The sequence below is a fragment of the Lepidochelys kempii genome, chromosome 14 (genome assembly GCF_965140285.1).
Source record: "Lepidochelys kempii isolate rLepKem1 chromosome 14, rLepKem1.hap1, whole genome shotgun sequence".
NCBI lineage: Eukaryota > Metazoa > Chordata > Testudines > Cheloniidae > Lepidochelys > Lepidochelys kempii.
The window spans coordinates 37,347,532-37,362,094 of NC_136393.1; the positions used below are offsets into that span (position 1 = coordinate 37,347,532).

Consider the following 14,563-nt stretch of genomic DNA (forward strand, 5'->3'; position numbering starts at 1 on the left):
GTAGCTTTTTCAAAATTAAATACATAAATAGCCATTTAAACCTCATGACATATAAGCCCATTGGAGGTTACTGTTTATGGTTTAATATAAGAAACTGACAAACATAAGTTAGGCCCTGATCCTGTTTATACACCAAGGCAAACTCCTTCCAAAACATGGCAAAGATGAAATGCACAGTTAAGGCCATGCAAATAACTTAAGCTCTGCCCCTTCTACTTTATCTCCTACCAACCTTCCACCTCCTCTCCCACCATCCTTTCTGTGTCAGTGAGGAAGGGCCCCTAATGAAGGAAGTTTTGAGCGGGATTTCAAAGTAAAATCTTAAACCTGCTCAGTCAATCAGCTGCATTTGCAAAGTTTGCCTTGGGCGTTAAGACTCGGAGTCAGTGCGATCTGTGCCCACAGAGGCACACAAAGTGGTAGTGAAACATTCAGTGATAATTAAGGCTATGATTTTTCCACAGAGGTTGCAGAAGTAACGGAATCTGTGACTTCCAGCGACCTCCATGAATTTAGCCCTGTTGGCTGGGAGCTGCAGCTCCCAATGGCCATGGTTGAAGGGGGCCCCTGGAGTTCCCAGCTGCTGTGGGATGCAGGTCCGCAGCTCCTGGCCGCCATGGGCAGTGGGGGCCCCCACAGCTCCCGGTGGACATGGGCGGTGAGGGACCCCTTGGAGCTCCAAGCTGCTGCAGGCAGCGGGACCCCCGCCACAGCTCCTGGCCAATAGAGGCGGAGGGCCGCCTTGCAGCTCCCAGCCTCCACAGGGGGTAGGGGACCCAGGAGCTCTGAGCTGCTGTGAGCACTGGGGGGTCCTTCAAAGCTCCCAGCCGCTGCATCTGGCGGGGGTACCCTAGAGCTCCGAGTGGGGGGACCCTGGAGCTCCAAGCCCCCTCAAGCAGAGGGGGCCCCCAGAGCTTGGAGCAGCGCCTGCAGCTGCCTAACCTCTGCAAGCAGTATGGAGACCCCGCAGCTGGGCTCCCCATTGTGTCAGGGATATTTTTAGAAAAAGTCACAGATAGGTCACAGGCTTCCCTGATTTTTTTTTATTGCCCATGACCTGTCCACAACTTTTACTAAAAATATCCATGACAAAATCTTAGCCTTCATGAGAATACATCAGGCGTTTGGGGAAAGCCAATGATCCCCCTTCCCCGCATCTCCTGCCCTGAAGAATTATTGCAGAGGCCAGACAGCAGGAGCCGCGGGTCTCACCACAACCCGCATGGATCCTAGGGGATGCCCAGGAAAGCAGGGCTATCCATGTAATGTCCCGGGGCCCCTGCACCAGATCAGACCCCCCAGGCTGGAAACAATAGGGATCTCCCTTGGCTACAGCTGCCCACAGACACCCAGATGGCGCGCTCAGTGGGAATGGTACCGTAGCCCGGAGCTGTACGTTCTCCATCAGGTAAGTTCTAAAGGCCACAGTGGAGCTGATATGCATTCCCAGCCAGCTGGCCACAGCTCCACCTCGACCCCCTTGTGGAAAATGCTGATTTTTGACAAAATTTTGATTAAAAACAAATCATGAAAGAAAGCAAGTTGCTATGGTTGAAATATTTCATTTTGACCTTAGGGGAATGGAACATTTTGATTTTTTGATTCAAAATAGCTATTTTTGTTTAGAAATGTATTTTGTATTATATCATAACTTGCAGTGCAATATAATGTAAAATAATATCCAATACTATTAAAATAACAGAAAAATAAAATATCACAACATCAAATATAAAAATCAAATACAAAATAATACAAAATAAAATTTAAAAAGTCAAAATTGAAACACATTTTATTATTTTGCATCCGGTCCATCTCTGCTGTATACCAGAAAGGGAAAAAGAAATATTCCTGACCATCATTTGCTAATCGCCTTGTGCCCTGAAACATGTTGGTTGATAGCTCCTAAATACACTAGCTTGGGTCAGTTCAGGTGTGATTCCCACCTTCCAACAGATTTCTTACCATCTTGATAAGCCACTGATCTGTACAACACCCTCAGTTCTGCATGTCCTGAAATGAAGTGGATTTCACTTACCCCCCTTTTAAACTTTGGCAGAAAATTTTTTTTACAATTCACCTCCAAAATCAAGCCTTTGGGGATCATTTACATGAATGAGGGTTGTAGCAGTTGAAAGTGAGTAAGGACTGCAGGAATTTCTTTGATTCTTATCTGCAGTGTGCTAAATGGGCCAGATAAAATGTAAAGTGTTTCATAAGCTTGACTAATTACATCACTGATTATTAATTGCTAATCACTATTATGTAACTGATATTCTTAATAACTACTGTTAATGATATTGAGCCATTTAAGTCTAATTTTTGCAGGGCAGATTTATTTTCTATGCTGGAAATGTAGGCTGGACTTTTCAAAAGCAGAAAAGGGAGTCAAGTGCCCAACTCCCATTACCACACTTTGGGGGGTTGGTGCCTAATTCCCTTAGGCTCTTTGGCTCCTGTCAGGCTCTGTTTCAATCTCACCACTGCAGCTGGTCACGATTTTCCATCTAACACAATTTGGACAAAAAATGACTTTTTATCCCAAAAAAATTCAGGAAAATTTTATTTTCTGCAACAACTGAAAATGTGTTGGTGAAAAGCTTTTCTGGGTTTGGTAATAATGTTCAGTTTTTGAAATATGATTTTTTAACAGAAAGATGAAAATTTCTATTGAAAGAAGGTTTCTATACCAACATATTTTCAACAAAAGTAGTTTTTGGAAAGTGAATTTTTTCATATATTTTTTTCAACAAGCCGGGGGAAGGAATTCTTTCACAGGAAATTTCAACAAAAATGAAAATTTCTCAAAATTTCCATCAAACTATAATTGCCTTTTTGAACTAGCTCTACTCAGCACTGAATCTCTGTTCAGAACAGCCCTACACCACCGCTTAATGCAGGGGTTCACAATTTTTTTTTCCCTGAGGCCCACCTGTGCTGCTGATGAACCCGAGCACAGCATTGTCCCTGGGAGGCCTGGGGGGCCGATAATCCAGGGAGCCCGGCAGCCAGAGATTGTGGGGGGTGGCAACTCGGAGCAGGAATGGCCGCAAACCCTCCAGCCTCCTCCAGCTGCCCTGGGAGTCGCCACCTCTTGTGGCTGGCCCCTTCTTCTCGCTCGCCGCCTATCGCTTGTCATCGCCGCTTCACCCTCAGCTGGCCGCTGGAGGTGCTGAGCTCTTCCGGCCCTGGGCGGAGGCCATTGCTGGCCACCACGCCATCACTGTCCGCTTCTCAACTCCCTCTTTCCCCCCATGTCTGTGCCAGCAGACCACCCAGGACTGTGTCACGGCCCACCTTTGGGCTGCAGTTCACAGTTTGGGAATCCCTGGATTAATGGAATAACAACAGCTCTGCTAGCAAGGGAATCTGCACAGCTGCATGCACATCCTATACAGCACTTTAGAAAGATGGGAAAGCATCATTATCTTAATTCTACTAAAGGGAAACTGAAGCACGGATAGGGGATGTGACTTGTCCAAGGTCACACAGCAGGCCAGTGGGAGAGCCAAGAATAGAACCCAAGAGTCCTGATTTCTTCCCTTCCTCAGTAACCAGGGATCAGCTTTTCAAAAGGTCTTAAGTGACTTAGGAGCAAAATCCCACTGAAAGTCAGTGGGATCTGTGCAACTGCATCACCTCGATGTGCAGTATCTTCATGAATGATTGAGATAATGGCACACTTGTAAAATCTGAGGTCCCGGTGACCTCTCAAAGTCCCTTCCGGCCCTATGTTTTTATGATTCTCTGGTGTCTCACAACGGGATTCAAAAAAGTCAGCGTGCTCGGTGGCTCCTCGCTGAAGCTAGCCAATGGGGGAATCCAAGAAGAGGGTCATGTCTTAAGCCCCGCCCCACTCCTTGAGATAGGCGCCTGTGTCCAGGATGTGGGGAGGTGCCTCCCTTGGGCTGGGATTCTCAGCTGCAGCCTCTCTCTTGGTGTTTGGTGCCTATGGTGTTATCGCAAGAAGCCAGACAGGGGGCGGGGGGAGTAAACTTAACATAAATTTTAGCTCAGTGGTTAGGATATTCACGTGGGATGTGTGAGACCCCGTTTCAAGTTCCTTCCTTCCTCAGGGGGAGTAGCGGATTCGCTACCTCCTAGGTTAGTGCTCTTATCACCAGGCTGAAGAGTCATCCTCATGCTTGGTCTCTCTCTCTCTCCCCCTCTGGCCCACGGATTCTTTCATTATTTATTTACCTATAGGAGCCTAATCTGGAAGGTGAGCTCCGAGTACGCTTACCAGATCGGGCTCCTCAGGCTGGTTAGATGGAGGAAGACTAGCTTCCCCTATTTTCTGCATCACTGTGGGCTCAGATGTCCAGATACCTGGCATGAGACTGCAGCGCTCATGCTCAGAGGCAGAATCATAGGTGCCTAGGGAACTTTTTCCTGAAAAAAATTAGGTTCCAAGCAAGTTGAGGCACCCCCAGGGTTTGGCGGCAGCTGAGCAGGGTTTTGTGATTCCCAGTGGGGCCTGATTCTGGGATTTAGGTGCCTAACATGGCAGATAGGCACCTAAGTTCTTTAGTGAATCTAGCCCATGATTGCCTAATTCTCATATTTCCCATTGAAACATTTTACTTTGGAAGGTCTCTAGGGGGCAGAGACTGGCTCTCACTATTTATTTTTTTCTACTTTGCCAAGTCATGGGGGGTTCTGATCTCATCTGATGCCTAAAGGTGTTAATGTAATAATAATAAATAATAATTAATAATCCAGCTAATGTTGCCCCACAGTTAGTAGAGATGAGAGAGTCCTGCTGTGCCATTTGTTCAGCTCCTTCCACCCATTTTTTCCATTGTGATTTCTCCTGTAGAATCAATCTTTCAGTGGCTAACACAGATTGTTCTCCCACATTACATAGTTCATTGCCATCTTTGCATTATGGTCAAGGGCCACGATTGTCCCCTACAACCTGTTTTTCATTGTCCAATGCAGACTGGCTGCTGCAGTTATATATTCCATTGCCAACTTCCCTTTGCAAGTACCACACAAAATCTGTGTTAAAACAGAGATCATGTTTTACATCAGTAAATTTGGGTAAAAAGCGTTGCAGGGATGTTGTAACTATACAAAGTTAAGTGTTAAAATCCAAGAACTTCCAAGTTAAGGTTAACTTAAATCCAAACATATTAAGGAATGAAAATGCACAGTTAAGCCACCAAAACAACCTTAATTCTGCCCTGTCACAATTTCTTCCAACTTCCCATCTAGTTAAAACAATTACACATTGCAAATAGGAAATATATGAATAATCTTTTTTTTTTATTTTTGTATGGTTCATAGCAATTTTCCCACCATTGTCCTTCAAAGTTACACTAGCAGCAGTCATTAAGATGGAGTCAAGGTTTAGAGAACATGTCCTTAATTTAGGATAGAATACATTCCAAGGGTTAATTTTCCCCCAAAAGCCCACAGGAAATTCAAAATTAAAGTTAAACAATATCCATATATGTTACAGCAAGAAATGATATTAGGGCACTCAAAGAAACTTAGCACTGCCCTGTAGTGACACCCTGAAGGGGAAAAAATGAGGGGAGAGGGGATATCTAATGTTTACTTAAAACTCTTGGAGTCCAAAAAGCCAAAAAGATTTTAATCATCATTTTAAGGGGTTTTATGTGTCTTTTTTTTAATTCATGTCCTTTCATGGAAGAGTTTTCTGTTCAGCAGTTTCTACAGGGCAAATTTCACCTCCTTGGGAGGTGGATAGATCTTGCGGTTCAGAATTGGGGTGACAACATTGTATATGTGGACGACCATAATGTTCCTTTCAGAGGAGACCCCAGGGGAGGAAGTCATGTAGTTGCCAAGGGTTGGTACATAGCATGGAGACACCATCAGGGGGTGGGAGGTGCAGGTAGAAAAGCCATTGGTCCTGCTTTCCCATGATTGTCCGGAGGAAGGAAATTAAGTAGAGGTACAGCAGGAAGCTGGGGACAAAAGAACCCAGTGTGAAGCTCCCAGTGATGATTTTGAGGAGGCTCTGGTTGAGGCGGGTGCTGCAGCAGGCCAGGCTCAGCAGGGGCTTGATGTCACAGAAGAACTCGTAGAAGCAGCTGAGGCACTAGAAACACAGCCAGGAGGTCCCATGACTGTTGCATCAGCATGTTCAGGGATGAAGTGGCCCAGGTGGCTGTGTGTTTAGTTGCCAGCTTTGAATACAAGCCAGAGTAGAGATTTCGACTGAAAGAAATTTGATTTATGATGAATAATGAGAGGAAACAAGAATTACAACTAATACATCAACGAATATTCAAACGTGGCCTATGTACAAAATTTCAGTGTGTTTTAACAATAAGAGAAGTTTGAAGAGTCTGTGACAGGGCAGAGTTAAGGTAGTTTGTGTGCCTGATCTGTGTATTTGCGGACCTTAACAGGGTTGGATTTTTTTTAAGTGAACTCTTAACCCTCAATTTCCAAGGTTTGTAGCACTTGGTTTTGGAATCTATGCAATATCTCTGTAAAGTAGGTCAATGTCAATTAATCATATGTACTGTAAACCTTTATACCAATTTTCTTTGGGAATAATATTTAATATTAATCTTCAAACATTTTCCCCCGTAACAATTAGAGATGAAGAAATCCTGGGAGGACATTTTTCCATCTCCATCTTCGTCACTGCAAGAATGTCTCCTACAGTCTATTTTTCCAGGGGATAAAGAAGATAGATCCCCTACATTATAATTCCCTTGGTCAACATCTCTCCTTTTCACTCAAAACAAGAAGCAGTCATTTGATTCAGTTCCTTTCAGGGAAGAGTTTTCTAGTGACAAATTTCCTGGTGGCATATTTCACCTCACTGTTCCTCAGGGTGTAGATGAAGGGATTCAAAGCTGGGGTCATGACACTGTACACTAGCGTGATGATCATCTCTTCTCCTTTGGAGCTTCCTGAAGAAGGACCAATGTAGGCGAACATCACTGTCCCATAGTACAGTGCTATCACGGTGAGGTGGGAGGTGCAAGTGGAGAAGGCCCTTCTCCTGCTTTCCCATGACAGGACCTTCAGGAAGAGGAAGGAGATGATGTAGAGGTAGGAGAGGAGCCTGATGATGAACAGACTCATACCGATAATCCCAGTGACTATGTGGAGGAGGCTCAGGTTGAGGCGGGTGCTGCTGCAGGCCAGGCTCAGCAGGGGCTTGATGTCGCAGAAGAAGTGGTGGATACGGTTGGGACCACAGAAGTGCAGCTGAGAGGTCATGACCGTGTGCATCAGGGCATACAGGAAGCCAGTGGCCCAGGTGGCTGCTGCCAGCAGCAGGCAGACCTGTGGGCTCATGACCAGTGTGTAGCGCAGTGGGTTGCAGATGGCCACGTAGCGGTCGTAGGCCATGACAGCCAGCAGCATAGCCTCACTGCTGCCCAGGAAATGGAAGAAATGGAGCTGTGCCAGGCAGCTGGTAAAGGAGATGGTCTGGCGCCCCGAAAGGAAGCCGGCCAACATCTTGGGCACAGTGACTGTGGAGTAGAAGATGTTTAGGCTGGAGAGATTTCCCAGGAAGAAGTACATGGGGGTGTGAAGCCGGGGCTCGGCCAGTACCACAGCCACAACGGCTCCATTCCCCAGCACGCTGGCCATGTAGAGCAGCAGGAAGAGGGCAAAGAGATAGCACTGCAGACCCCTCACATTGGTAAGGCCCAGGAAAATGAACTCGCTCACCTCTGTCTTATTCTCCATCCCTGCAGGAGGAAGAGGACAAAGCAGCAGAAAGTAAAAGCAGCTTCAAGTTCCACTTCCCTCTATGTTGCAGACCCTGTTCCCAATGCAATGCATTGGGTTGGAGTCAGACATTTTGTGGTAGACTGTTTTCTTTCTGCAGTCATAGGTACATTCTGTACCCAGATATAATTGTATAGTAAAAAGAAGCAAAATAATTACTGAATTTTGCATTTCTTTGTGAAGCTGAGATAGATAGATAGATAGATAGATAGATAGATAGATAGATAGATAGATAGATAGATAGATAGATAGATAGATGATAGATAGATAGATTTCTTTGTGAAGCTGAGAGAGAGAGAGAGCGAGCGAGAGAGAGAGAGATTTGATTTTCTATCACTGCAGGTGTAAGAGAAATGTGTAAAAGTAGACATATTAATCATACTACTTTGCAGTTGAAAAAGCATCTTCCATCCCATGTTGAAATGGGACTGCAAAGTGCCCTACTCTCATGCATTAAACCTGACCATGGTCCTTGATAAATTTATTTTCAGCAGTTCCTAAAAGGTGAAGGTTCTTCCATAAACACTATGCATATCTGATATTGGGGCAATAGCCACATGGAAAGAAGTCATTCCAGCAAAGCACAGATCTCAGGGTGTTTTAGATTTTTTGCAAAAGGGGTCCCAATCCAGATATTTTAATTGAACTACCATGAAAAAAAATCAAATATTGTTCAGAGTTTACATCCCACTGGTTTTCATTGCCCCTTCTGTGAGATTTTTGGGGGGAAATGTTTAATACTCCTGTTGTTATTATTACTATTATTAATTTATTTCTATTACCCACCACTCTCACTGGAACGAATGGGAGGGGCATGTAGAGAAGAATGGACATGCTAAGAGTAGAACTGGGGATCACCTGTAGCATCTAGGATTCATTGTTGCAGTTCAGGGCCACTGCACCTGTATTCTCCCCTGGTGGTCCACTCAAGGCCTCATTTTGGGCTCCTGGCTCCTCAGCTGTCACCTTTCTTAGGTAGAGAACCACGTCTCTCCCCTTCATGGCCAGGCTTTTTCCAGGCTGAAGTTCTCTGCCTACACTGGGATATTCCCAGCAAGCCAGACTGCCTAAACATGCCAGCTCCAGTGCTTTGTTTTCTCTCCAAAGGCTATGAACAGCTTAATGGCTCACACTTATGTTACCAGAGTAGCAGCCATGTTCATCTGTATTCGCAAAAAGAAAAGGAGCTCACGAAAGCTCATGCTCAAATAAATTGGTTGGTCTCTAAGGTGCCACAAGTCCTCCTTTTCTTTTTGTCATTACATAATTATTGTCTAACCCCCGCCCTATAAATTTCCCACAGCTGTGAACATTTAAATTGATAAAAATGTTTACAAATAAACATTGATATTATCCATCAAAAATATATTTTAAAAAAAAAACAAAATATGATTTTTTCCAAGCCTAGTTATACAGGATGTCAGACTAGATCATAACAATGGTCCCTTCTGGCTTAAAAATTCATGAATCTATGAAACCTATGCCACCTTCTTAAACATGTTGTGTTTTGAAACTCCTAGTCTAGAAGCCTACCTTAATTTACTGGAGGATAGACAAGTTTCCCAAGCATTGGCTGTTAGGGCGACTTGCATTTCTGGAGTCAGAAGCTTTTCAAAAGGCGTCTGAGGCAGTTTGAAAATCCTACCCTTGGCAACTCTCTCGTGCTGTTCCCTCAAAGCTCAGCCATGGGCCGCTTTGGTCCTCTTTGTAATGGAAACAATAACAGTGACTGGAGTCAAAGGGCGCTGAAGAGAACTAGCAGGAATATCTGTCTCTTCAGAATAGAAGAGAGATGCAAGCTCCTGTTGAATGAACTTCTGGACGGTGTGCTGAATCTGTTGAACAAATGAACCTTTTTATCATATTCACAGTCTGAATCACAGGGGGAAACCAATTTCCATTCTCTAGATGGCTCCTCTGGGGCAGAATCACTGAACCATGTGAGGGTTACTGGTCTGTGCATAACAAGCCAAGACTTCCCTACAGAGAACAAAGTCAAGCATTATTGTGTAGACAGGAACTGCTGGGAAAATAAATAAATAAAGCAGAAATCCTAAGGGAGTTAGGCACTCAGCTTGCTTTCAATACATTTGAATATCCCAGCCTAAAAAAATAAAACCCTGGTTAGCAAATATTGTTGTTGGGTTCATTTATTTTTTATTGTTATTTTTACTAAAACCACGGAACTGTTCCACCATGATTCTGAATTTGGTTGACTGTGATTAATCGTTCCATTAGACCGTGAAGGGTTAAAACAGATTTAGCAAATTAGATGCAATTTTGCAGGGGGTATAGTATTTATGAACAGAACCAAAGCAACTCAGAGCATCGGTGTGGCAAAGAAGTGAGCAAATTGCCGCAGTCTACCATGTTTTGGTAATGACTTGTACCTGGAAGACTTCATCCCCTACAGACATGACTGAGAATGTGATGGAAATTTTTCAGATGAAAAGTAGAAAAATGGCCTTTGTTACGCCCTCACTGAAGTCCACTGGAGTTTTTTCAAGATTTTCCTATTCAAACTGCTAATCTGTCAACCCCCAGATACCAAAGCCTTGTTGGAGGAGTTGAGGAAGATTCTAATATGTGTCTGACATGGTGATGACATTCAGAAGACTTCATTGTGTTCGGAGACTTTGACACCATTGTTGCGATTCCCTCCAAGACCTTTCCACTTGGCTTATCCAGAACACCTCATCCAGTTCTGGGAGAACGCTGTATCCAGTTCTCTGGGATCCAAAAAGACCCACCTCATTTCAACTCCAACGCATCACTAAAGTTTTCTTATTAGGCATGTAAAAGCTCTTTGTCCATGCTGGCCAGGCCCAGATGCAAGGGGTTTAGGTACAAGGTGATACCACAATTCCAATTCATATCACACACTACACAGTTAAGATACAGCTTTCCTAGCTACTAACATCTATACGTCTTGTATGTAAGGACCAAGAACTTTGCAAATTTTGTACACACCAATCACTTTGCAGATTGTCTAAGGCAATCTTACCAGTTCAGGGCGTTCCTGACTGCTTTATTTATTATTAACATACCCACAATAGTTAGTTTAGTTAGCTTCTGCCTCCCTCATTTACTATAAACATATTCACAATAGTTATATAAGCAATGACTTCTTCAGACTTAACCAAAGAGGAGTCCTTGTGGCACCTTAGAGACTAACAAATTTATCTGGGCATAAGCTTTTGTGGGATATAACCACTTCATCAGATGCATGGAGTGAAAAATACAGTAAGCAGGCATAAATATACAGCACACGAAATATGGGAGTTGCCTTACCAAGTGGGGGGTCAGTGCTAATGAGACCAATTCAATCATGGTGGATGTGGCCCATTCCCAACAGCTGACAAGAAGGTGTGAGTATCAACAGAGGGAAAGTTATTTTTTTGTAGTGACCCAGCCACTCCCAGTCTTTATTCAGGCCTAATCTGACGGTGTCAAATTTGCAAATTAATTCCAGTTCTGCAGTTTCTCGTTGAAGTCTGTTTTTGAAGGTTTTTTTTGAAGAATGTCCACTTTTAAATCTCTTATTGAGTGTCCAGGGAGATGGAAATGCTCTCCTACTGGTTTTTGAAAGTTACAATTCTTGATGTCTGATTTGTGTCCATTTATTCCTTTGCGTAGAGACTGTCCGGTTTGGCCAATGTACATGGCAGAGAGGCATTGCTGGTACATGATGGCATATATCACATTGGTAGTTGTGCAGGTGAATGAGCCCCTAATGGTGTGGCTGATGTGGTTGTGTCCTATGTCGGTATCCCTTGAATAGATATGCAGTCAGAGTTGGCAACGGGGTTTGTTGCAGGGATCGGTTCCTGGGTTAGTGTTTCTGTTGTGTGGTGTGTGGTTGCCAGTGAGGAATTTCTTCAGGTTGGGGGGCTGTCTGTAAGTGAGGACTGGCCTGTCTCCCAAGATCTGTGAGAGTGAGAGATCATCCTTCAGGATGGTTGTAGGTCCTTCATGATGCACTGGAGAGGTTTTAGTTGGGGGCTGTAGGTGATGGTTAGTAGTGTTCTGTTACTTTCTTTGTTGGCCTTTCCTGTAGTAGGTGACATCTGGGTACCCTTTTGGCTCTATCAATCTGTTTCTTCATTTCCCCAGGTGGGTATTGTAGTTTTAAGAATGCTTGATAGAGATCCTGTAGGTGTATGTCTCTGTCTGAGGGACTGGAGCAAATCTGGTTATATCTTAGGGCTTGGCTGTAGACAATGGATCGTGTGATGTTGTCTGGATGAAAGCTGGAAGCATGTAGGTAAGTATAGCGGGCAGTAGGTTTCCGTTATAGGGTAGTGTTTATGTGACCATCATTTATTTGCACTATAGTGTCCAGAAAGTGGATCCCTTGTGCGGACTGGTCCAGGCTGAGGTTGATGGTGGGGTGGAAATTATTGAAATCCTGGTGGAATTCCTCAAGGGCCTCCTTTCGATGGGTCCAAATGATGAAGATGTCATCAAAGTAGCACAAGTAGAGTAGGGACGGTAGGGGATGAGAGCTGAGGAAGCGTTGTTCTAAGTCAGCCATAAAAATGTTGGCATACTGTGGGGCCATGCGGGTACCCATAGGAGTGCCGCTGACTTAAAGGTATAAGTCATCCCCAGATCTGAAATAGTTGTGGGTGGGGACAAGGTCACAAAGCTCAGCCACCAGGTTTGCCGTGACATTATCAGGAATATTGTTCCTGGCGGCTTCTTTGTGTGGAATGTTGATGTAAAGAGCTTCTAAATCCATAGTGGCTAGGATGGTGTTTTCTGGAAGATCACCACATAGCTAGAAAATCCTGCTACCAGAATGCCAATGCCTGAGATGATAGGGCATCTAGGATTCCCAAGTTTATGGATCTTGGGTAGTAGGCAGAATACCTCTGGTCAGGACTCTAGGAGTTTGTCAGTGTAGGTTTGTTACTCTGCTTCTTCAGGGAGTTTCTAGAACAGATGGTGCTTTTTCTTTTCGTAGCTATGAGTGACATTAATCTATTGAGAGATCTTTCCTGTTAATATAGCCAAAAAGGAGACTGTACTAGTTAAATGAATGAACTGAGTTCTTCTTCTTCTTCTTCTTCTTCTTCCTGTTCTTAAGGGGTTGAATAAAGAAGGATTGAGGGGTAGAGTAATGTGCCTTTTAAGCACATTAGGTCAGTTTGTGAATGAAAGTAGCAGATCTGGAAAGAAAAAGAAATGGTTTTTATTAGCTCATAACAGATTTAAGGCTGGAGTTGACTTGTAGTGTCTAAAGCAGAGAGGTGGGGATGATCCAAAATGGATCATGATGGGGTTGATCCCCTCAGACACTCTGACACTGCACAGACAGTGGCTTATCCAACCTAGTTTCCTTTAACATGTTATGGGCTGTGCATGTTATGGGTGTAAATGCTCAAAGTTGTGATGGTTCTTGGAGCTTCCAGACACATTGACCAGAATTTTCAGAAGGTCTCACACCCACCACTAGAGCCAGGGTTTCAGAAGAACTCGGCTCCCAGTTAGGCACTAAAATCTTTCACCAGATTTTCAGAAGGGCTCAATACACTGAGTGCTGAGTTCTTTTGGAAAAAAGCTTGTCAAGATTGTGGGAGCTGCTTTCTTGTCTATGTGGCCCACATTGCTGGAGTTTGAGGTTCACCATTGTTTTCTCATCATGCTGTGTCTGTATTCTGCCTCAGCTCTGGTGTCCATCTTTTATTCTCATAAGAAATCAGCAGGGAGACTAAAACACCATAGAACTCACAGGGCTCCCGGAAACCTGCACATTTGGCTCAGGGTGAATGTGTAGACAAATCATCTGTGCTGTAGAAGGGCTCTGGGAGTTGAAAGAGTTGTGAATTTAACCCTGTAGGTCTCAGGCGTAATCTGAAACTGTTTCAAAACCAATTCCTTAAAGATACCATAGTTTGAAGCATCAACAATAGGCATCTTATTGAATATGTCCTGAGCTCTCCCTGGCAATTTGGCAACCAAAGTAGCCATCGTCTGATCCTCAGGAATCGCATGGAGAGGGCACAATCTCGCAAAGGTGATGAAATACTTGGCAACATCACTGGATTCGTTATATGGTGGACATAACTGTTCCCATGTATGGATCTTTGGGGAAGTGGAGCCAGTTGCTGAAGGGTTCTGCCTCTTCCACTCCATTACAGCCAGTTCACGCTTTTGGGTCCCAATTTGGGCCTGTATTTCTTGGTCTTTTAACTTCAGGGCTTGTTGCCTTTCTCTCTTTCCTTCTCCTCCTGAGCTTCCTGCCTCTCTTCTTGAGCAGCTTCTTGGGCTAACCTCTGGCCTTCCATGGCTCTTTCGTGAGCAGCTTTTGTCCCCAGGCAAATTGCGCATCAATCTCCATTTCTCTTAATTCCATCTGTCTTTTATGTTCATTTTCCTTCTCAGCAATCTGCAACCTGTGCACTTCTAGCTTCTTCTCAGCCTCACTCTCACTCATTTTGCTGATTTTCCTGCCTCTATTTCCCTTCCCTGAAAGAAGCAAACACAAAATAACAAACCAGTAGCCACTTTGTCTGTTCTCCAGCCAGCACATGTAAAACTCACTTAAAATCATTACCAGTGTCTCAAAGCAATCAGCTGTATAAATATCCTGGTCTACTACGCCATTGTGATGGGTTCGCTCACAGAGATCCCCTTAGGACTGTCACCTGATGTGCTGAAATTACCTCTGAGCCCATTTTCCCTGCCAGCTTGGGACTCCAGAACCCTGCCTTGTTGAGCCAAACATGCTAGCCTGCTGCAACACAGACCCAGGGTCTGGCCCACACCCCCAAAGCTGCAGACTTTAACTAAAAACAGCTCAGCACCTGTCTCCAGCTCCCAGACACCCAGCTCC

The 14,563-nt window shown here is 44.3% G+C and overlaps 1 protein-coding gene across 1 annotated transcript; it reads right to left on the reverse strand.

Moving 5' to 3' along the window:
• Window positions 1-6,741: 6,741 nt before the first annotated feature.
• LOC140897970 (olfactory receptor 12D3-like) lies at window positions 6,742-7,797 on the reverse strand. Its single transcript, XM_078848475.1, is given in 1 exon segment — window positions 6,742-7,797. A coding segment is annotated over 1 exon segment (1,056 nt).
• Window positions 7,798-14,563: the final 6,766 nt, after the last annotated feature.